Source organism: Anser anser (assembly GCF_964211835.1).
Source record: "Anser anser genome assembly, chromosome: 1".
Taxonomy (NCBI): domain Eukaryota; kingdom Metazoa; phylum Chordata; class Aves; order Anseriformes; family Anatidae; genus Anser; species Anser anser.
The window spans coordinates 7,141,249-7,163,630 of record NC_139720.1 but is presented as its reverse complement, the minus strand read 5'-3'; the positions used below and the strand labels follow the sequence as shown (position 1 = coordinate 7,163,630).

Sequence of the window (22,382 nt, the reverse complement as noted above, 5' to 3'; positions counted from 1 at the left end):
AGCCAGCTGCACTTTGTACTGCTGGTCACGGCCTTTTGAGCGCAGCAGTTCAGCCAACGTTCCACCCATTTTTATAGTCCGCCTGTCCCAACAGGGCAAAAACCTTTGTAATGTCAAAGTAAACGCTGTCCGTTGCCCTGCCCGAGTCCGCAGAGCTGTTCCACTGCAGAAGGTGAGGAGATTGGCCAGGCCCAATTTGCCTTTGGTAAATCTATGCAGGTTGTTCCCAATTGTCTTGTCCTTGGTGTACCTGGACATGGCAAACCCAGGAGGACTTAAGCCATAATCTTTTTGGAGACCGGGGCATAGTTGTAACTCCCCAGATCCTTCGTCTTGTGAAGACAGGTGTGACGTTTGCCTTTTTGTAGACATCATGAACCTCTCCTGGCAACAGCAGAGGGAGCAGCTTTGCAGTTTCAGCATGAGCTGATACATCCCATGTAGCGAGTCCCACAGATCTGAGAATGCCCACTTTGCTCAAGTGGTCTCTGACTCAGTCTTCTGCAACACAAGTGATGTTTTTTGCCCTGGGATCTTGCTGCTTGACTCGGGAACCTGACTTCAGGAACCTCAGAGACCATGCCAGCAGTTCCCATGCAGTTCCCTTGACCTTTTCTGTGTCCTTCATCACTAGCCCCTTCTATTTGTTCCCCACAGGGTCCACATTTTGTCTCCCTTTTGCTGCTAATATATCCGCAGAAGCCCTTCTTGAATCTTCTGGTGTTGAAAAGTGAACCTGTGTGTTGGTGGTAGATTTTATTATTCTTGTTAGTGGCTCCTACATCCGTTTTCCCTGACATCTAAGTTTAAAAAAGCTAATTTTGCTGAGTTGCAGCAGCTGCCACTTCCCACTGCAGTAAATTAGGCTTTCAGAAGACCTCATCTTTGGAATTACAGTTCTGATCATAATGTGGATTTTAATAGTCAATTGAGATGCTTATTAAATTACAACGCTGTGCATTAGAACCATCTCAGTGCTGCTTGTAGAAATCCTGATCGTTTAGTTTTTATTAGTTTTGTGATTTAATGAACAGAAAACATTAAAACTAAAAGCCAAATGCAAAACAGCTGTATAAAAATGTTCTATAAAACTTGGTAAACTGACAGACATAGCTGTAAAAGTAATTTGCAAAGACACGGCCGCTGTCAAATGCCATTAATTTTAATAAAAAGATGAATGTCGCCATCAGTTATCTTAACAAAGAAAGTCTCTTCCTTCTTTCTTTTCCTAGGTTGGTGATATTCAGTCTGTACTTTAGCAAAGCTTATGAATGTATTTCAAAAATGATTCACTCTGTAGTGTTTTTTCATTTATTGAATAAGATACAAAGGACATTTTTTTCATTTGACCAGACCACCATATTATATATGAGAGAATACCACGTGTGTTACGGAACAGCGAACGCTTTCCCAGTTTTTAGAATACATAAATATTAGTGAATACAGCAGTCGTGCCATTTATGTCACGGTGTGGTTCTCGCTTCTGCAGCACAGAGCGGTGGCAGCGATGCCTGAAATCACCCTTTTGTTATATTAAAGTACATGTGTAAAATGCTTTGGGCACGGGCTGTATGTGACGGTACAAATAAAGGGCAGTCGCACCTCAGCCGTCCGTTCCTCTGTGTCAAGGTGGATGACGTATCCTGAATTATTTGGGGATTTGATGTAACAGGGTGGGCCAGGAACGTGGGAGTTGCTGTGCAAGCCAGTGTTACTGGATGTTAACCAGTATTACCAGTGCTAACACGGGTAGTGTTAGCCACATCACCAGAGAAGCAATAAGTAAACAGGAATGATTGTAAACAATGCACAGGGAGATGAGCTCTCTGAGGTTTGATTGATTCGTGTTTAAAACTGCATATATGTACATACACACAGGTATGTATGTGTATTATGTATGTATAAAAGCATGTTAGTTCTCAAGCTTCTAAATCAGTACAGCAGAATTACTCACTACACGTTCTTTTTATTTTTTTCAGACACGAAAGCCACCTTTGCAGAAGATGCTGTTAAACGTATACAGGGGAAGAAATAGCTACATCACGAGGGGTCTGTGTCAGAACTGGCATGTGTAGTATTGTTCGTCTTTTGTCTTTTTGATGTCTCGTACCTGAATTTTGTCACAGGTGAAGATTTATTGGGGATCCTGTCTCTTTGGATTGTGAAGGTAATTACAGCATATATCTGAATTATAAATAGAGCTTTCGGTGCAGTTGTAATTACAACTTCTGTAATAAAACTGCTACTCTTGTTGCTTTTTTTCCTTTCCCTTGAATTTGCTTTTAGAGAGACTCTTATTAACTTTTTGTTTACCTATGACTAAGGGTTTTCCTATAGATCAGGAGTCAAAGGTCTGCTGTTACTGGCAATAAAGGGCTGTGTGCTGTCACTGCTGCCGCTTGTTTTCCCTTCGTCATGCCTGCGTGCTTCCCTCTGACTACACAGAACAGTTTTGTCATATGAGAAGTGTTTTTCTGGGTTCCTGATCCTGTTTTTTCCCGCTTGCGTGAACACCCTCCCTTCTGTCACAGTCCCTGAAGGGAGTGACCAACCTCACTGAGCGTGCATGGGACTGCTGGCCACATGAGCAAGAAACAGGATCGCGCTCCAGTCCGGGCAGCTGCCACAAATGAACTACGTACCCTGCTGTGCTACATCTTTACTTAAGTCCTTGATAGTTTTGCCACTGAGTTTTGAAGGCATTCAGGTTTGGTTTTAGGATGCAGGTGAAGTTCAGAAGCACTTCCTATCCATGCCTTCGTTTCTGTTTGTCTGTAGAGCTAACATACTGAGGCTCAGGATGTTGACAGCCGAGGTCTTGTTTCATCAAGACGCCACCTTGGATTCGAGCCCAAGCTGTTGCACAATGGACTTGAGCTTCCTAAAGTAGCTGTGGTGCACACCCCATCATCGTGAGATGGCTCGGAGCAACAGGGGACGTGCTCTCCTGGAGAACTGTACAGCAGCGGTGACGGTGCATCTTCAGGAGCAGGGCCTGGCTGCGTCGCTCATGCAGAAGAGGGTTATGAAGGAATTGAGCAGGTGCTGGCATACAGTGGGTTGGCACAATAATGTCAATTCTTAGCGTAATTTCCCTCCAGTCCTGATGCTGCTACTTGGTTTATATTGCTGCAAAGTGTTTGTTAACGGTTTTTCCCTGCAGTGCTTTGCTCTGTCTTGGTCAGACAAACGCCCCTAGCCCAGGGAATGGAGAAGGAAGCACGATGGCTAATTCCGTCATCAGAAACCTCACCTTTCAGCTGCGCCTGCCTCACAGCATAGCACTTTAAGGGAAAGCGAGGATGAACTGATTGCCACACCGATGGCACAAGCTAGTCTAAACGGTGACACAGGGGACCTGAAGCCCACTTTGGAGGAGTGGTAAGGCTCTAAAAGGAGCACCGGCAACAGCAGCTGTGCAAAAATAACAAAAATCACCTTTTGAGCTATGCTGGAGGTGTTTTAAGTCCCTTAATATTCCCAGGCTTCTCAGGTGACATGCTCACGGTGTTAGTTAAGGCAGAGGAGAGGATGCTAGGAGCAACCTACACCCATGCAGCACTTCTGAGCACATGGACGTTTTAATGCTAAGGGCTCTTATCCTCCTACACCAGGACTTCCCTTCCAGGCTTTCTTCCTCACCCCGAACTCCCCAGGTGCAGCACTGTGACCTGCTTTGCTCCTTGGCCTCTTTGCTGACTTATAAGCACCGGAGATGCCGCAGGAGCTGGGCAGAAAGGGCACCCAGCACAGCGTCCTGCATCCAGTGCAGATGTGATGGAGGCTGCAAGCATTCCAGGTCTGTATCAATGCAAGTAAGGCACTTAGGAAACGCACCCTGACACGGTGTTGAGGTGACTACGGGGCAATAAAGATCTTTGCAGACTGATTCATGGAGAAACGAGGCAAGCTCTGAAAGTCTCCTGAGAGATGGGAGCTAAAAAAAAAAAAATATTCCTGCCAGCCTCATCCGTGGTCTGTGACCGAGCGTGCCAAGCGCCGCTCTCTGCACAGGGCTGATTAAATCCTCGCAGCTCAGTAACTGCTGGCACAGAAAGGGAAAAACACGGGAAGGGGGGAGCGAGCAAAAAGCACGCTCGGAGCTTCCCCACGTACTTCCCAGCCTCCAGCGGGCCCTCCCACTCGCAAACCCTGCCAGGCCTTGGCTCCCTTTCTGCAGCCTCTCTGAGCATGCACGGCTGCTGGCGCATGTGCAGCCCAGGCAGCGGCTGCGGAGGGTGACGGGGCCCAGCTCCTCCCCGGGTGTTTGTAGGGTCAGGCTGCGGGACGAGCGCGATGGAGCAGCTGGGGAAGAGGTCGGGGCCGGCGGCTCGGCTGGACACCATCCTCCGGCACCTCTCGCCCCGGCTGGGGACAGCCCCCGCTCTTGTATCCTTTATGTCCGTGGGGAGGGAGGCGGTGAGACGTTGGCCCTCTTGGGGTGGGGGCCTTTTGGATGCCCCCACCCCGCTGCGTGCGCTTTCGCACACCTAGGAGGGCTTCGGTGGTGCTCTATGAGGATGCGCAGGCACCCCGGCTGTGGGGTGGGAGCGTGTGGCAGGCAGGCAGGTAGGCAGCAGGGCAGCGCATGTCCTGGCGGTTTGGTTTTGGGGAGTCCCGCCCCAAAAACCTCTCGCCACCTGGAGTTTCTTCCCCGTGCCCTACAACCCGGGCACGGGGCTGTGCATCTGATGGGCCGGCCACGTTTTGGCATCGCTCCACGGCACGTGATGTTCCGGTCAGCTTTGCCTGCTCGTTTCTCGGGGTCTGCTCATAAAACACGCTGAAAACACAACACGCTTGTGCATCCTGCACCTGCCTGTGTGTCGGGAGCAGTGAGCAGGGGGATTTACCCTAAAGATTGACGTTCTGGGGGGAAATAAACCCTGCAGGGCTCAGCAATCACACAGCAAGTCTCAGACCTTGTCGGCAGCTGCAGACCTGACCATTAGACCAGCACCAGGAAAAGCTGCGAGGTTTTGTCTGTGCTGCACTGGTGAGTGGGAAAGGATGTAGGGATTTTGGAGGCTGCCTGCCTTACCATAGACCAAAGAAACAAGACTGGGGCAGACAGTTTTCACCCTGGTCTGTTCCACATTTCCAAAAGTTAAATGAAGACTGCCTGCTGGTACTATTTTTAAAGCTGCTGCCTTAAATTTTGCTGTTTTTAAAAAATAAAAAATAAATTAAATGCTGCTGATTCTCAGTGAGAGCTGAACGCTGGCAAGTTTTCTGAATTATAATAAATTAGTGAAGAGGATGTGATCAAGCAGCACATAAAAGTCTCCAAATGTATAAAAAGTATAAAGATGTACGGATAGCAGTTAACTCAGGCTGGTAAGAGACACAGGTGCGAGCAGGGGCACAAAATCAGACGTAAATGCAAGGAAAAGCATCCTGGTTGTAAGGGGAGTACGTTCCTGATGGGATCCTAAAGTGTTTCCCCATTATTGTTAGGTTTACTTGTGTTTTTTCAGGCAAACCCAGGGGACCCCCCAGGTCTGTATCCAGTTTCAGGCACTGCTGTTATTAAATCTAGACATAAAGGCTGTGACATGAAGAGCTTTGGACAAAACTATGATTAAACTGGGCTGGAACAAGGAAGGTGTGTGGGTAAGGTAAATAACAGAAACTGGTAAGAACGGGTTTATTTGACATACGTTCCCTCGGTGCACCAGTTTTGTTTTAATCCCTAGCTCTGAGGAATCTGCCATGACAGTCACCTTTCCACCCCAACAATGTCTCCTTTTACAGAGGAAGAAATACCTTGGCGGTGATACTGGTCACACCAGAGTCACAAAATAGGAAGCGGCCCCAAACCACGGGAGCTCTGAGCTGCTCTGCTGGGGTGCAGATGTGTGCAGCCACTTCTCCCTGCTTAGTAAATCCTCCGGCAGGAGTTAGCTGCCTTCTGCCAGCTCGCCCCAAGGCCCAACCTTCCCAGCCTGGAGAAGAGTGTCCTGATCTCTCTGTTTATTTAAAATGAAACCTGCACAATAGGGAGTTTATATCATCTTGTATGTACCTAATTGCCTCCTGTAGCTGCTCTTAGGGATGGGTACGTTAGAGATTGGTGGCTATTGGTAATACTGGTGTATTGAAACCATGAGTGGGAGAATTAGGTTAGATGTAAGGAAGAAAATCTTTACTCTGAGGGCGGTGAGGCCCTGGCCCAGGCTGCCCAGAGGAGCTGTGGCTGCCCCATCCCTGGCAGTGCCCAAGGCCAGGCTGGATGGGGCTTTGGGCAGCCTGGGCTGGGGGGAGGTGTCCCTGCCCATGGCAGGGGGTGGCACTGGGGCTTTGAGGTTCCTTCCAGCCCAAGACGTTCTATGATTCTGTGATATTTTTAAGATGACCCACGTGGTAGGATTCAGGACATGGAGATGTTCATTAACTCTATGTGTCTGAGCGTATATTCCTTAATTTGCACCCCAGACAAGCGTTCCTACTTCAGCACACATTAGTGCTGCTCCTCAGCCAGGGAGGTTTCGGTAAGTTGTATCCTCTTTTGTAGAGAGCAGAAAAAACAAACACTGCTGAGCTCGATTTTTGTTTCCACCCCGCACAACTTAGCTCCTGCACTGATCATCAGTCTTTGCGTAGTCCTCCATTTTGCAGGGATGTATTCTCCTGATTTAACTGTAGTTTAATAATAAAGCTTAACCCCAAATCTTGAAAACGTCCAAGCAGATAATCTGACTGTGGAGGACATTCCCACGTGCTCCTACCTCCCTGCTGAAAGCAAAGCTGCTGAGCCTTTCCCATTCAGAAGGGCACGGAGCACAGCAGCAGCTGCTTCCAGCTCTGCATGTGGCAGAGGTGCTCCACACACCGTGTTGGCGCTGCTGGGCTGAGCCATCCCTCGGGCACGGTAAATAACCGTGTGTCTGGAGAGCTGAGGTGACGTTCAAGTGCCCTGGTGCCTGCTGTGAGAGGGTTCCTCAATAATTTTCCCCCGGGGTTGGTTGGGGCCATCCGCCTCTAGCGTCGGGCGCCGATGCCCTGTGCTTCGCCCTAACGCACCACCGCCTTTCTCCTGCGTGTCTCAGCTATACCCTGGACAACAACGTCCTCACCCCAGAGCAAAGGCAGTTCTATGAAGATAACGGTTATCTGCTCATTAAGAAGCTCGTTTCCGATGAGGACATTGAGCGCTTCAGGTACAGGACGCTTGGCCGAGGTGCTGATGGGTCGTGGGCACAGGGGCGAGCCTGGGGAAGTTGGACTCTCCCAAAACTAAGTGACGGAGATGGCTTTAAACTACAAGTAGGAGATTTCGATTAGCTATAAGGAAGAAATTCTTCCCTCAGAGGGCGGTGAGGCCCTGGCCCAGGCTGCCCAGAGGAGCTGTGGCTGCCCCATCCCTGGCAGTGCCCAAGGCCAGGCTGGATGGGGCTTTGGGCAGCCTGGGCTGGGGGGAGGTGTCCCTGCCCATGGCAGGGGTGGCACCGGGGGGGCTTTGAGGTCCCTTCCAGCCCAAACTGTCCTGGGATCCTATGAAAACAGATGTGTGTGGTGGTGCTGGATGCAGTGTCTTTGAGGAGAGTAATTTGCCCAAATATACCTATGATGCGCTCTGTCTTCTCTCCCTCCTGCTTTGCAGGAAGGAGTTCATAAGGATCTGTAAGAAGGAGGTGAGCCTCCCGGGAGCTATGATTATGAAAAATGAGGCCCTGAAATCCGAGTATGGCCAGTCTGAAAATATAGTTAATAAAGTGCAGGACTTCCAGGAAGATGAGGAGCTCTTCAGATACTGCACCCTGCCCCAGGTAAAAATAAGTAAAAAGAAATGTAAAATAAAATAAAATATGCAGCCCTTCAGCAATCTTTTCTCTTGTCTTTCATGTTCCTTATATTTTTTTCTGTTTTCTCCCTTTTAGGTCCTCAAATACGTTGAGTGCTTCACAGGGCCAAACATAATGGCAATGCACACCATGCTGATAAACAAACTTCCAGATTCTGGTAAGGAGAACTAGGAGAAGAGAGAAATGCAGAAATCGTTTGTGTATGCTGTCTATTGAATAATGTGAGACAAACTAAAACAAAATAATTTTGTAAATTTATGAGACCACTTTGGTAACAGTTTGGGGTTCTTTAACCTTAGCTTACTTAGATAACATTTTTTTGTATTTCAGTTTTCAGCGGATTTTGTTTGTTTGTTTCCTTGGCTGCACCAAAGTGGGCCAGCGAGCTCCCCGTTCAGCCGGCTGTGCTTGCGTAAGGGCCCACTGTTGGAAACATGACATGCCTTTAAGCTTGACTTTTCAAACGTGGTGATAACAAGTGCTTCCTTGGACCTCGGTAAAAGGCAATAAATACAGAGATCATCTTTTGCTCAGAGTTTCTGTACTCCTGACCTCGCTGACAGCGGCTGCATGCTCAGCGGTTTGATGTGATGATACTTGAGCAGGTGCCAAAGGAAAGAGTTTGAAGCCTGGCTTTGGCTGCTCCTGCTAGAAATTGAAATCATCATTTATACAAGGATGATGAGCAGGGAGCGTAAAGAGAACCTGACCAACCATGTTACAGTTTTCCAAAGTAGCTCTGACCCCACGTAAGCTGTTTCAGTTTAGGGAAGTTGAGACCTGAGCAGTTTCTTATGCTCGGGTGTGCAGACACACAGTATGTGGAGTTATTAAGATACTGAGCCGGTGAAAGTCATCTCCACTTGCCATCTTAGAAACGTCGCAGAAAAGTGTGTCGTTTTTGTTTGGGAATTCAACAGGAGACCATGCATTTTTAACGCAGAAAGAAAACAATCGTTGTCAAGAAATGGGAAGCTGCTCTGTAATTATAAGACCTCCACTCGGTGTTTTTGAGAGTACTTGAGGAGAGGTGCAGGTCTCAGGAGAGTTTTCTAGGCTGCCCAAATTCTAAATAATGTGACAAAAGAAGCAAGTAGAAACAGCCTTACTAAATCTGTCCTGGGAGCAAACTCAATGGTGAAATAAATCATCAAATATGTAAAAGGTTTTGGTGCGAAAGAGGATGCTATGTTTCCATTTCCATAGTAAGAAGAGAAATAACAAGCAAACCTACAGTAATATTCTTGTTTGTTTTGACTTTAGAGGGGAAAAAAGCCTCTAGGAAGAAGGCTAGTAGGATGCTGGGTGGACTGTCTGGGGAGATTGAAAAAAATAAAAGAGAATAAAGAGCCAAATGAACATCTGTGGAGTGCAGCATGGGCAGGGCTGATTCTACTTGCAGCACAGCGACAGATCAAGAGACTTCTTGACAGCCTTCCCGGCGCTGCTGTCTGGAGTTATTTGAAAATCTTTGTGCTGGGAAAGGTTTATGCAACACTGTGCTGGTTAAAGTTCACGAACGAGAGCAGCCGAGTGCAAGGCGAAAGCTTGGCAGGCGGGTGGTGGTGGTAGCGAAGGCCACCAAAGGAGTCTTCTGAGGAGACCGTGTCCCGTTCGATGAGGCTGAAGGTTTTGCCCCTGTGTTGCAGATAAGCAGACTTTTCTCCACCCCATGCATCAGGACCTGCACTATTTCCCGTTCCGGCCGGCGGACCGCATCGTGTGCTCCTGGACCGCCATGGAGAGGGCTGACGAGACCAACGGGTGCCTGGTCGTGCAGCCGGGCACGCACAAGGAGCCCCTGAAGCCTCACGCCTACCCGCAGCGGGAGGTAGAGCTGCACGGGGGGGCTCACCGCGGAGACGTGGGGCATGGGACAAAGCTGAGGTTCTCAGCAAGGGTTTTGATGTCTTTGCAAACGCTGTCTTGTTGCTTTGTGGGAGAGTGCCTTAGTTTGCCTCACTGGGCAGATTTGCTCCTGTTCCCAGCTTCACCCAAAGCCTTTTGGAGTGAGGTTGCCCTGGTTCTTCATTAGAGGAAAGTAACACCTGGTAAATCACGGCATAGTATTGGTGTACTTTCAAGAATACCCCTCTAGCTCTATACCTAGACGCTGGAGGGGATCCTTTTCTGGAGCTGAACTTGCACCATAGTTTGGGGCCAGGGGCTGGGGCCCCTGAATTGTCCGTCACGTTGTGGCATAGCTGCCTAAACACGTGCAACCATTTTCCAGTGCCCTTGCCAAGTCTGAGGATTCTCTCTCCTCCCGAGAATTTGTTCCTGCTTGCAGAGCTCATGTGCTTTGCTGTAGGAGCAAAACGGGATAGTAATTAAAAGGCTGGGATTAAATACCTAATGTTACCTTCCTGTTAAGAACGGGTATTTCCTAGCCTGACCCAGCACTGATGGTGGCTAAATGGGGAGCAGAAAGCTGGACCCCAGAGGTGGCATCTCTTGTGGGATTCCCTGGTGCCCTTCTCCGTTCTCTCCAGTGGAGAAACCTTCTTAATTGTCATCCGGCTTCAGAAAACAGAAAAAAAAATATGATTTTGCTGTACCTCAGGCTTGTAGTAGCAAGACTTGTAGGCACGCAGGCGGGCTCTCAGCTGGCCATACCAAATAACCTTCCCGGAGGAACGCAGGTCAGGAGCTGTCTCCACCGTTCCCTGCACTGAGAATCTCCACTTGCTCCAATTTTAACTGAGTGATTTCAACTCAGCATTTTTTTTATTTTTTTTTCCCCTAGGGTAAGACAAACAAGCTTTTCCACGGGATTATCGATTACGACGAGAACGGTCCCAAGGTTCACCTTGTCATGGAGAAGGGAGACACGGTGTTCTTCCATCCGCTGCTCATTCATGGCTCTGGGATAAACAGGACGTCGGGTTTCCGAAAGGTAGGAAACCATGCCTTGCTGTACCTGCTGATATTTTTGTTTGCTTGCTTGCTTGCAACTGATCAAAATAATACCCGGCACCCCAAGCTCATGAATATCTGATGAACTTTTAAAGGTGGTTTTTAACTTCCTGGTATACTTTTGCTGTCTCTCTCTGATTTTCTTCCTTTTTAACATCTCTGTGTTTTGGGAGAAGAGCATGCTGTAGGGCTGTTTGAGAAAAAACAGAGCAGGAGCAGAAATTAGGTGTTGAATCTCTGGTTGAAGTGTTTAGAAATCTGTGGGATGGTGAGCTTAGTGCTGCTCTCTCATTTCCAGGGTGGCCGGAAACATCCTGCCTAACGCTGGTGGGGGGAGGCAGAGGGATGGAAGCGATGGGAGTGGAGCTCTTCCTGGGGCTGGGGGAATGCTTTGTGAGGAGGGGAGAAAGACGAGCATGTGTGTGAGCAGGAATATTTCTCCAGGGAAACCCTTGCAGGAGTTCTCTGAATGGAGGAAGGAACTTGCAGAGTTGGTCTGTAAGGAAAGAGTGTGGTGCCTACGACCAGGGACACAGGAGTATTTTTTCCATTTGTTATTTGTAGCCAGGGCAGTAGTGTGATGCCCAGTTTCCTCCCACAGAGTATAAGCTGCCACTTTGCCAGCTCGGAGGGCTACTACATCGATGTCAAGAACACGATCCAAGAAGACCTGGAGAAAGAACTGCAAGAAATGGTACAAAAGAAATACAGCTTGCCTTCAATGAAACTCAGGGTAAGACTTTGGTGTGTTCCTTGTTACAATCCTCTTCGGTTCCCTTTTCTACGTACCTCTTGTATGGCAGTTTTGTGGTTTTGCTACTCCCAGTTTCACAGGTGAAGCTATGCCAAGCAGAGGTGCTTGGCAAAATAAAAGATCTCATATTCTGAGGATGGTTGCAGGCTTTTTTTTTGGCCTTTGTGCTCTTAAGGCTGCTTCTTGCTGTCTAGCTACCTGTGCTGGAGAAACGGCCTCGCTCCCTAGGCAGCTCTTTCGTGTTGGTTGAGCTCTAGCAGTTCCTCCTCCTGAGCTCTGCTCACCAAAGTGGATTTTGTGAACGTGCCTTGGTCCCTCTCAGCAAGCTGGGAAGGTGCAGACCACGTCAGGACTTCTTCAGGTGGCTGCAACTGGAGTCGTGTAAGTGAGGAGGAGCTCTGGGCTCTGCTGGAGTGATGGCTTCGCTCTTCTCACACCATCCAAGGGGGTCTGGGCTCTCTGACAAGACGCCTGGCTTTGCCCCACTGGGTAGCAGTAGGGGGGGGCTAACGTGGCAAGGCAGGAACCGGGGCAATTTATGCAAGCTTTACCCTTTGCTGCATCTCCTGGTTCCAGGTTTGCTTAACCAGAGCCCTTGGCAGCTGTGTTTGGACCGCAGGATGTAAACAGGAAGATGTAGCGATCTCTTGTCCCAAATTCACAATAACTAGGAGGTGCAATGATAAATTCTGTGCTTGTCTCCATCTGGCATGTCCCCAGCTCTTATGGTTTCAACTCCTGATGGCAGGTGGATTTTCCTTTTAAAACAAGTGGCCGCATCTGACTGCAAAAGTTGATGGATTGTTTTTTGGTTAAGTATAATCCCACATCAATTGTTCAGACTTGAGGCAAAAGCAGGGATGTAGGCAGCATTATATATCTGCCACAAACAGAAGAGAAAAAAAAAAGAGATGAATGTAACATTCTTGCAATAAATAATTGAAACCGTTGTGTAAAATATAAAACAAATCTAAATTCTCCAGGGATTAAGCGCCTGAAAGAAGAACAAACCTTATTACAGGGGCTGAATGTTTCCAAGTGTTCTGAATTTCTTTATCCACAGCAGTTCCCAGACAGATACACATCCAGTACCAAGGCCAGGTGTAATAGGCAGTGAGTTCCTTTTGAAGTTACTCAATACCTACGGCATTATGGAGCAGAAGGCTTTCTTTTTCACCTTTGGTTGCGTTGTTTTTTTCTCCACGGTGTGCCGAGGTACGGCTGGGTATCGGGTCTTATTTTGTAACCCTGGACTTGCAGATTGTCTTTGAAGTTACAGCTGCTTGACTTTTGATTCCTGGAGTTATGTAGGTAGGCAGTGAAATCCGAAGTTCCTTCTTGGGAGTGGAAATCAGTGTGTGCCCACGTGTGCCTTAGATGAGTCTATGTGTTTTCTTGTAGCGTTATAATTTCTTTAACCAGAGTTGGAGCTTCTTCCCGAGGAGGAGTGCTCGGGTCTTATATTTTACCTTCCCGAGACCAATGATGAGAACTAAGCAATCCTCAGACAGGGAAACCAAGATAGGAACTTGCCCAAGGCTTACCTTCTTGAAGCGGTCTTTTCCTTTGCTTTACAGTCCGCAGCGATGTCCACTCGCCACCCCGTTTCTGGCAAAGGGAACGTTTTCATGTCATCGCTGTTATTTCCTGCTGGGCTCTGCTGCACAGAGCAAGTCGCTTGCTCACGTGTAGCAGCATGCAATACGCAGTCAGTCCCTGAGCTTCTCCGGTCACCCAGGGGTGCACAAGGGAGGCATTGTGTGTGCCAGCATGTTAGGACGACTTCTGCAGGGATAATATTCGTTGTGCTGCTTGTTTCCTTCCAGAACTGAACTGCGGGCAGCTCGCAGGCCGTGCCAGACCTGCCAGTGGAGTGGAGGCTGTGCCTTTTTCCCAGTTCTGGCTGTTTTGCTTCTTGATATTTAGGATTTGAAAGGATATTCAGTAAGGTTCGTGGTGTGTTTTTTTTCCTTTGTCTCATTTTTTGTTTTGAAGGATATCTGGAACTTCCGAGCACGGCTTGTGCAAGGGGAAAGGATTAATCTGTAGAAGAACATCTGAGGACCAGGATGGAAAACATCTGTCCGAGTCTGAGCGCCTCTGACGGGAGAGAGCAGCAGAGTTGCGTGCGCCTTGGTGACCCGCGTATCGGTAACTCAGCCAAACGCTGCACCGCAAAACCTTTTTATGCTAATGCAAAATAATCGCACTGAGGTTGAACAGCTGATGTACGTCAAAGAAAACCTAACCTAGGAAAACAGAGATTTGCTGTGGTTATTTTAGCCAATCAAAGAATGATGGTCTTTAAAGAGCACCTTGATTTGTTGATGTTTTCACTCTTTGGTTTTTAAAAGTTTCTCCGGCGACGTACCTTTGAGCTGACGCTATATTAATAATAAGACTTTTATGCAAGGGTACGTTGTTTTAAAGTGCCTGACTTCTTTTTTCTATGCAAAGTAAGCACACGGAGTCGGTTTCATACAGACCCTCAGTACGTGCTTACGTGGGAGGTCATTAGAACAGCTGATGGAGATGGAGATAGTGACACCAGCAGAAGGGAGCTGTGCAAGGAACTGGGCAAAGGCAAAGCAGCAGCCACTTGCATAGGGAAAGGGAATTCATGGGCTGGAACGTGATCACTGGTGGAGTTCTCCAGACGTGGCCTGGTGCGGTCTGATAGCCAGCTGAGCAGCACCGGCACAAGATAAATGTGTGGTTAATAGGGTTGGGAATGGCCGGGCCGGCCAAGCAGCCTCCTGGCGGCCTTGCACAACGATTTGGGGCTGTGTGAAACGAGGGGGGAGCCCTCTTCTGAGTCTGGCAGGTCTGGAAAAAGTGCCTGATGGTGTTGGCTGGTCGGGAGATGGTTGGGCACTCCTCGGGATGCACTGGGTGGACTGACGTGCTCTGACATGACCCTCTCACCTTTCACTCTGTTTTTTCCTTGACTTCTGAAAGATTCTTTTGCTTTCAGACTCTATTGTTTTGGAAATACTTATTAAATTAGAGCAAAACTATATTCGGAGGCTATGTGGTATTACTTCTGCCGTTCGGAAACCCCGGTGTTGCATGTAGTTGTACATCCCAGTATAAAATTGGTGTCCTCAGCTCTTTTCCACTCGGCCCTTCCGTCTGAAGAAACAGCACCGAAGTGTCCCTCTGCCTTTCTCCCCTGGGAGGCTGCAGGGTCGTCCTCTCGTGTCCAAGGCTGTCCAAGGGCCAGGCCGCACAGATGTCCTCTTGTGGCTCCTTCTGCTCTGCTGCCCCGCGGGCAGAAGGATGCTCAGGCAAGGCAGATCAGGTGCAGCCTGTCCTCGACCCGCAACACTCAAACCCTTCTCACCCTGGAGGCTGCCCAGGCAAGAGCCCAGGGCGTGAAGCTGTTGCAGCTTGCTGGCTGTGAACTGTCAGAGCCTGGTAGCAAAGGGCCAGGCGGAGCAGAGCCGTGCTGCGCAGCCGGCGGTGGTGGCAGGGCTGGCTCCTCCTGGCTCTGCTCCAAACGCTGCTCACGTGTTTGCTCACAGGCAGTCGTCAAACAGGTGAAGTCTGGCTGCAGTGCAGAGAAGGGTTTGGGATTTCTTCCTCTTCCTACAGGGTCTGTGGGTTTGCTGTTTGTGTGCGTGGTTTCTGAACGCGTGCTCTGTGTAACCCCGGCACCGATCCCTCTCTGAGGGCGCTGGGCCACGATGCCTCGCCGGACCCGGACCTTCTCGACCTGGCCTTTGCATGCTGCATGGGCCTGAGAAAGATTTCCGGTGGGTTGGAGGCTCTGCTCAGCCCAGCTGCTGCTCTCGGGGGGGATTTCTGTCCCGTTCCTGACACAGGATCAAGGGAGACCTCGCTGCCTGGTGCTGCTCATGCAGCTGAGCTGGCTGCAGAGGGAGCTGCGACCGCAGAGAAGATCTACAGGTGTCCCACGGATTCACAGAGCTTTTGAGGTTTCCCTTTCTACAACTGGGAGAGAGAGGGGAAGGAAGAGCTTTGGCTTTGTTTATAAAAATGGGTGCATCTCTGCCTATGGGCTTAAATCTCCTTCAGAGGAACAAACCTGTCAAAGCCCTCCCAGACTGCATGAACGCAGCAGTCGATGAGAGACTCGTGTGCTCACTCCCTCCTGCAACCAGCCAAGCACACGCCAGAGCCTGGGGAGGACAAACCTGAGGCGAGCTCGCCTCTGTGGGCAAACCCTCACAATGCAAAGCAGTCCGATCCCTCAGTCTCTTGACTCAGTCTCTTTTTTTTTAAGCTTTTTTTAAGGGAATACAAAAACAAAATCCACAGCCCTGTCTCTTTTAAGGTCTGGCTTCCGTGCAGTGCAGCGCCTCTGGCAGCAGCTTGCTCTGGCACTTTCATACATGATTTAGAAACTTTCTCTAAATGAAGCGCGAGCTCTGAAAGTGATTTTAATTAGGCCATTTTTAGTCAAGTCTCATTGATTTGCCTCAGTTTACTCTTAGGAAGCTATTTGTAACCTTCTTCTTTCCAGCCAAGCCTCACTTGAAAAGCTGGAGAATATCTGGCAGCAGATCCCAGCCCCTGTGCCCGGGACAGGGACACAGACCTCTGCAGTTTAGGGTAGAGAGGGCACAGAGCAGCACAAGGCATCACTGCCTGCGCCTGCTGCAGTCCCCACAGAAAGCATCAGCTCCTGCAGGATTTCACAGAAAAGAAGCTGAGTTTGTGGGCAGAGCTGAGCGGGACATGCAAGGGAGGTGACTGCAGAGGAGCTGTGGCCACAGGAGAGTTTCACGGTTTTATTAGCCTTGGTCCCAAGCTAACACTTCTCCTTTGACTTACCACCAAAGAGAGGAAAAGCAATAATTACCCAAGCCACCCGCCCCCCCCCCCCAATTTTTTGAGGAAGGCTCAGCGGCAGTGAGGCCACCAGCACTTAACAGAGCTCTCAGAAAACATTTGGCTCGCCTTGCACACGCTTAGGATTGCATCCTCTGGATGCTGTTTTGAGGAGCTGATTGTTTAGGGCTGGTAGAAAGGAAGCCAAGTGCTGGGCACCAACAAATTTTCACTTACCCAGCTGTCTGCACTTGCCAGAAGCCCCACTGTTTAAGACACTTTGTGTGTCCTAAGCACTTGAAATCACTTTTCTGGGGAGCTTAGTAAATGAAAATAAATGAAGAGAAGGTCCTTTGCTTAGTGTTTGAGTGTGATTTTTCCAGACCAAGAGGTCAGACACGTCAAATTTAGCCTGTAACTCCTGCCCTCCCTGACAGTTGTTGCGTGCTCAGCGCTTTGATATGAAGACACTTGTCCAGGTGCCAAAGGAGGGATTTTGAAGCCTGGTTTTGGCTCCTACTGCTGCAGATCAAAGTCTTACTTTGGGGGAAAAAAAGGAAGCTTAATTAACTATATTACAGGTTTTCAAAGCAGATTTGACTATTCAAAAGCGTTTGTAGTTTAGCAAAGTTGAACCCCACACTGTTTCCCATTCGGAGGTGCCCAGACTCTGCGCAGGCATGCCGAGCGTTGAGTTATTAAAACACAGTTTGTTGGTGTCATTCCCAGCAACTCCACAGAGCAGCTGTGGCCAGCACAGAGCCAAGCCTGGGCTTTTACTGGGCCTCAGAGCGAGATTTAAACTGGTTTGGGCTCAGAGCTGTGTCAGCAAAGAGCACGCTTAGAGGCAGGGCTTCCCCTACAGCTTTGGAGCAGCTTCTGAAGCCATGGTGCCATGATGGGTGATTTACTGTGGAAATTCCGTGTCCCATCTGAAGCGGAGGAAGAGCTTCTCCAGTGCAGCTCCCCATGTTCCAGGTAGGCTGAGTTCAACGGCTGCCTGGTGCACAAGGAGCCCCTGAAGCCTCACGCCCACCCACAGTGGCATTTTTCTCTATTATTTTTCACTATTTTTGCCACGTCTGAACGTTTTCTCCTCTAAATTCATTCCTGCCTTGCAAGTATACGTATTGCCTGTAGGAGAACAATTGGCTGATAAAGAATTGAGCAGAATTTAATTTCAAGCTCTACCTTTGTCCCTTAGGATGCTTCCTGACCTGGCCCAGTGTTGGAGGTGGCCTCACTTGGAGCAGGAGGCTGGACCGAACACCCCAGGGGTGCTGTAACACCCTCTGTGCTCTTCTCCATTTCCTCCAACGGAGAAAAGTTGTGAAATGTTTGAATTCAGCTTCAGAAAGCAGGCAAAGTTAGTTAGCTGTGAGATGAGAATTTCTCCTGGTAGTTTCAGGTCAAAAAGAAAGGGGCAGGAAACCACCTCTGCCCGCAGCTTCAGTATTAGGTCAGTCGATAAAACTACGGGCATTGAACTGCTTACCCAGGACCTGGTTACGAGACCAGTGGGCTGACGGGGCTGCCTGGGCACAGCGGGTAGGAATCCTTACTGAACAGCCGCATCTCCTCCGACTGCTGGTTTAGTCGCTGATAATCTGAGCCCAAGCGGGTAAATATTGCTCTAGGTCACGCACACGCAGTGGTCTCTGTAACCAGTGAGGTGGCCGGTGATGCCTGGCTTCTTCACACTGTCACTCTGTCAGCTGGGAGGGCTGCTACGCTGCTGCCAAGAACACGAGCCAAGAGGACCTGGAGAGAGGAAGAGCTTAAATATAAATAAAATAAATATAGATATATTAATAAAGTATATAAATATTAATATAAAGTGACAAATAGATTGCACAGTAACCTTAAATCATGACCTTATGCTGTAACTGGCAAACCTTTTCGGCCTTTGTCGTAAGACTGCTTCTTGCTGCCTGTGCCCGAGGGGTGCCCCTGCTGTCCCCGCAGCCCCCTCTGGGCTCTGGAACGGAGCTGGGGGGCTCGGCAGGTTCCTCCTCCAGCTCTGCTCACCAGCGGAGCTGCCAAGAAGGATTTTGTCAGCACCGTTTTTGTCAGCACCGTTCAGTGCGAATCGGCCCCGGATCATGCAAACTTTTTCCAGCAGCCGCTTCAGTGACTGTAAACCGAAGTTGTGAGAGCAGGAGGGCAGGGTTTATCCAGGACTCAGAGTTAATCTTTTGCCTCTGAAGATGAGGATGGAAAGCACGTGCCCGAGCACCAGCTCCTGAGCAGGGAGAGCCACTGCTCTCGAGACAGATTTCTGTGCTTTTTGCCCTCAACGTAAATAACTTACCCCAATACTGCGTTGCAAAAGCATATTATGCTAACACAAAGTGGTTGCACCGAGGCTGAACAGCTGATGTACTTCAAAGGAAACCTCACCTGCAAATCAAAGAGAAAGGATGACAGATGTGCTTCGTTTCCTGATTTTTTTCCCCTAATATCTTTTTTGATACACTTTTGGGTGGATATTAATGTAAGGTTATTAATAATCTGAACATAATCATAATTAGATGAAACTAATATTATTAATATAAGGTTATATGCAAGTTTATGGTTTTTGAGGTCTCCAGCATCTTTCTCCATGCGAAGGAAGCACAATGAATCCATTTCTTGCAAGCCCTTAGTGTGAGCTCACGTCATTAGTACAGCTGCTGAAGATGGGGATTTTATTCTTTTTGAAATACAGAGGAAATTAGAGGGAAACCCCGTCTGGGGTTGTTTTATTTCAAGACTTCAGAAATAGCTTCCCAGGCTGCAGACCCAGAGGGCCCCACCATTTTCTTGTCTAATAGCCCCTTTTGAGGATTTTTTTTTTTAAACTACTCACTTATTTCCCAGCTCTAAATGCCACTTCCCGAAACGCTTTTCCTCCCCCAAAACCAGGGAGCAAGGCTGCTTTACCCCAGGCTAACCCACGGCACCCTGACATTGCAGCAGCCCCGATAAAGCTGCAGCAGCTTCTGCAGCCCCAGGGCACGGAGCAGCGCCCACCTCGCGCCTTTCGCACTGCCCTGCTCCCAGTTTCATCGCTCCCTGACACTTGAGGATGAGGGGGAAGCCACAGACAAAGGTTCTTTTACCTTTTTGATCCCTGGTGCGTCAGCCAGTGGTGGAACGCTCCAGCTGCACCTCAAGGTTTTTCCCCACGTGGGCATCGCAGGGCAAAATGAAGCAGGATCCACAACGTGGCTTTGCAAGGGAAATGAGAACAGTGCAGGAGAAGGGCGTTTTGCCCATGCTTCCATCCCGCCAACACTTCATTTTGGGAGAGGGAAGCCAGGCAGTGAGTTGGGAAAATAAAACGAGGTGCAAGGACTGGGTGAGCCCAGCTCGCTGTGCGCTGCACGGGCTCTGCCATGAGAAACTGACAGGCATGGAGGACGGTCCTCTCATAGCATACTTGTTCAGAAGGGCATTAACTTTTCATTAATCTGGTTTTATCTGCGAGTCAGTCGGACTCAGCTGATTAGCGCCGAGGGATAAAATACTAAAGGTTTAATTTTTGCCAGTGTTCATAAAATCCAAGGGAAGATAATTTGTGGCAGCAGGGCAAGGTGTTTTAAATTAACATTTCGGCAGGAGCTGAGGGCTGGGGAGATGTTTAACGGAGCTAAAACCCAGCCTGATTCTGTGGGAGGCTTTTATGAGACCAGCTGGCTATCAGGTCCAGCTGGGCTTGTCGTGGCACCTCCGTCCTGCTCCTGCTCCCAAGGATCGGTGGAAATGCACGAGCTTGGTACCAAGCAGAGCCCGCAGGCTGCCCTGGCACAGTGCGGGGTGTGCGCGCTCACGAGGCAGCGTGCCCCGGCAGGCAGCTCCCCTCCTGTCTCCTCCTGCTGTGCTGGAGCCATCTCTGGCACAAGGAAAATCTCCCCAGGAACAGACCGAGGCACACAGACTCCATGCCACGAGTCCCAGCTCTCCCTCATTTACTGCTGGGGTTTAAGCAAAGCAGTTTGTTTCAGTACCGCCACCCTATTTTTGCACACAAGAATTGAGAATATTGCTTTTGTTCGTCATCTCTCAAGGAGAAAGGTACCTGGCCTACACACCGCAGTCCTGCGTGCACTGGTGAAGATAAAGGATTACCTTTGGCAGTTTGATTTCTGCAGGAATTTCCTTTCCCTCGGCCCAAGAGATAGGAATCGGAAAACACGTGAGGCTTTCAACTTGCCAGTTGAAGGCTGATACTGATGTGGAATTGTGCTCTGGTTTTGTGGACTCCAAACGAGAAACTCCTGCTGGTCTGAATGAGAAAAACCGTGTGGGAACCAGAATTACAGACCAATTCCTTGCGGTGATTCAGCAGTGAGCTAGCAAAGATGCTGAGCAAGCAACTCGCACCTCCTCTTCCTCAGAGAAATACCATCCAGAGGCAGGGAGTGCTTGATTATGCAGCGTTTATTCTGGATGAGGCAACAAGGGACATTTCCAATAAATGTCACAGCTCCGTATTTAGTCACCAACCAGTGGCACCTCCTGCCCCAAAAGTACCAAAACGAGACTGAAATGAAGGCAACGTGCCAAGCAAAGCTGCCCAGCAGAAGCACCACCTGGAGAAGAGGGCTACAGTACGCGGGTGAAGCTGCCCAGATGCTTCAAATGAAGGAACATTTTCCTTCCAGCCCCTGTACAAGCAAACAAGAGCCATCGATGAGGCCACTGCGACATAAAAATGTGGCAGTTTCACCAAAACAGAGATGCTTGGTGGTTTTAGGTACTTAAAACCCCCCTGTGATCCTACTGGGATCACTCCTGCTTGGTCTGAGACATCTCCTGTCCCCCAGGCAGCTGTGGCAGCACCCAAGGTCCACAAGGCAACGAATGGGAAGGTTTTCAGGAAGATTTAAAATGCCAGAAAAAGGGGAAAAGCTGTGCAACAGAATCACTCAGCTCTTTAAGACCACTCCCAAGAGCGCCAGACTCATTAAAATGCCTTTTCTAAGGTGGGAGCAGCAGGTTCGCAGCTGTAGAAGTGTTGTAGTGCGGGTGGTGCTGGGAATCCAGCACGGGCTGTGGGAAAAGGAAAGGCTTTTGTAAGAGCACTGGTTAGCCTGCGCTGCAGACACCTGGGGGGCACAGAAGTTTTCTGAAGTCATAAGCCAAGGAGACGACTCAGGAACCACTTGTACTCTGTTCTTAAGGGTTCCAAGCGAATAATTTTGGAGCCAGTGAAGATTGCTGTGTGGTTACAACACTTCTCAGACCCCTTTTCAGCCAACAACTGAAAAGGCACGAGGCTGACATTAAGCACCACAATATTAACTTCACAAGTGCATACAGAATCAACAGTTCTCCCAGTTCATGATGATTTGTCCCTTAAAATTCTGGTGGGGTCATCCTACACTGGTCATTTAACATAAATTGTGGGATCCCTAGGGATTTCTTGGTACAAACTCCACAGTACCTGTCTCTTTTCTAGGCTAAATCTTGTAAACCAGCCGTTACTAAGAAAGTACAGACATGAACGGGTATTTCACATGCAGCCTTTGTCAGGCAGTTTTAAAAAGATCAATGCTGAATGCCCACGCAGTGGTCAAGAGGAGACTTTGTGGATGTCCTTCTCACGAGGAATTGATTTCCTTGTTGATTCATCAAGCCAGACTCCTCCTGGCATTCCAGTAATGTGTGGGTTAGACATAGAAATTCATCCTTATGTTACGAAAACACCAACTCCAGGTCACTTAAGACTATTGAGGAATTTTGGTTGCTCTTCCCCTCTCGGTAAAAGTGTTTCTCCACCAATCTTCGGACCTTTTTTCTCCTAGAAATACGAATCATGGAGAAAGGAAGTTAAAATGTGCTAAGAGGTTTTCCAGTTTAATGACAGAAGTTGTGGTGGGACTAAGTTAGCTGATTAAATATTGGCAGACCCTCTAGGAATCTTGACGTTCTGAATTCTTACAGATCTGGGAAAAAGCAATTTCCCCGCGGTTAATTAAAAGAAAGCTTCAAGAAGAGAAAGCAAAAGGAGAAACTCCACTAAAACACAGCCTGCAGGTTCCTGTACGGGTCTGACAAGGTGCAGAGCTGCTGGGCTTTGCGGGCAGGTCCTAAGGGCGCTGAAGCAAAGCCTGGGACAGAAGCCAGAG

The 22,382-nt window shown here is 48.9% G+C and overlaps 2 protein-coding genes across 10 annotated transcripts in view; one reads left to right on the top strand and one right to left on the bottom strand.

The window, feature by feature from the left end:
- Window positions 1-4,147: 4,147 nt before the first annotated feature.
- Window positions 4,148-14,492, top strand: PHYH (phytanoyl-CoA 2-hydroxylase). Its single transcript, XM_083819655.1, has 9 exons — window positions 4,148-4,389; window positions 6,436-6,491; window positions 7,050-7,160; window positions 7,604-7,769; window positions 7,881-7,962; window positions 9,455-9,636; window positions 10,552-10,701; window positions 11,323-11,454; window positions 13,471-14,492. The coding sequence occupies exons 1-9, from the start codon at window positions 4,297-4,299 to the stop codon at window positions 13,522-13,524; spliced, it is 1,026 nt and encodes a 341-aa protein (XP_083675781.1). The 5' UTR covers window positions 4,148-4,296; the 3' UTR covers window positions 13,525-14,492.
- Window positions 13,677-22,382, bottom strand: part of MCM10 (minichromosome maintenance 10 replication initiation factor) — a 23,566-nt gene continuing 14,860 nt past the window's right edge. For 6 of the 9 annotated variants that reach the window (XM_083819646.1, XM_083819641.1, XM_083819647.1 and 3 more), the window contains 3 exons: window positions 19,371-22,054; window positions 18,581-18,669; window positions 13,677-18,030 (listed from right to left, as the gene is read on the bottom strand). In XM_083819646.1, coding sequence (XP_083675772.1) covers window positions 21,971-22,054 — 84 coding nt within the window. In that variant the 3' untranslated portion in view covers window positions 13,677-18,030; window positions 18,581-18,669; window positions 19,371-21,970. The remainder of the gene's footprint in view (window positions 18,031-18,580; window positions 18,670-19,370; window positions 22,055-22,382) is intronic. The other 3 variants (XM_083819644.1, XM_083819645.1, XM_083819642.1) reach the window with 3 other exon arrangements.

Excerpts from the sequence above, each read along its gene's own strand:
- PHYH (XM_083819655.1), top strand. The coding sequence starts at position 4,297 with ATGGAGCAGCTGGGGAAGAGGTCGGGGCCGGCGGCTCGGCTGGACACC. Across the intron at positions 7,963-9,454 it reads AAACAAACTTCCAGATTCTG|ATAAGCAGACTTTTCTCCAC; the intron begins GTAAGGAGAACT and ends CCTGTGTTGCAG. Across the intron at positions 11,455-13,470 it reads TGCCTTCAATGAAACTCAGG|GATATCTGGAACTTCCGAGC; the intron begins GTAAGACTTTGG and ends TTTGTTTTGAAG.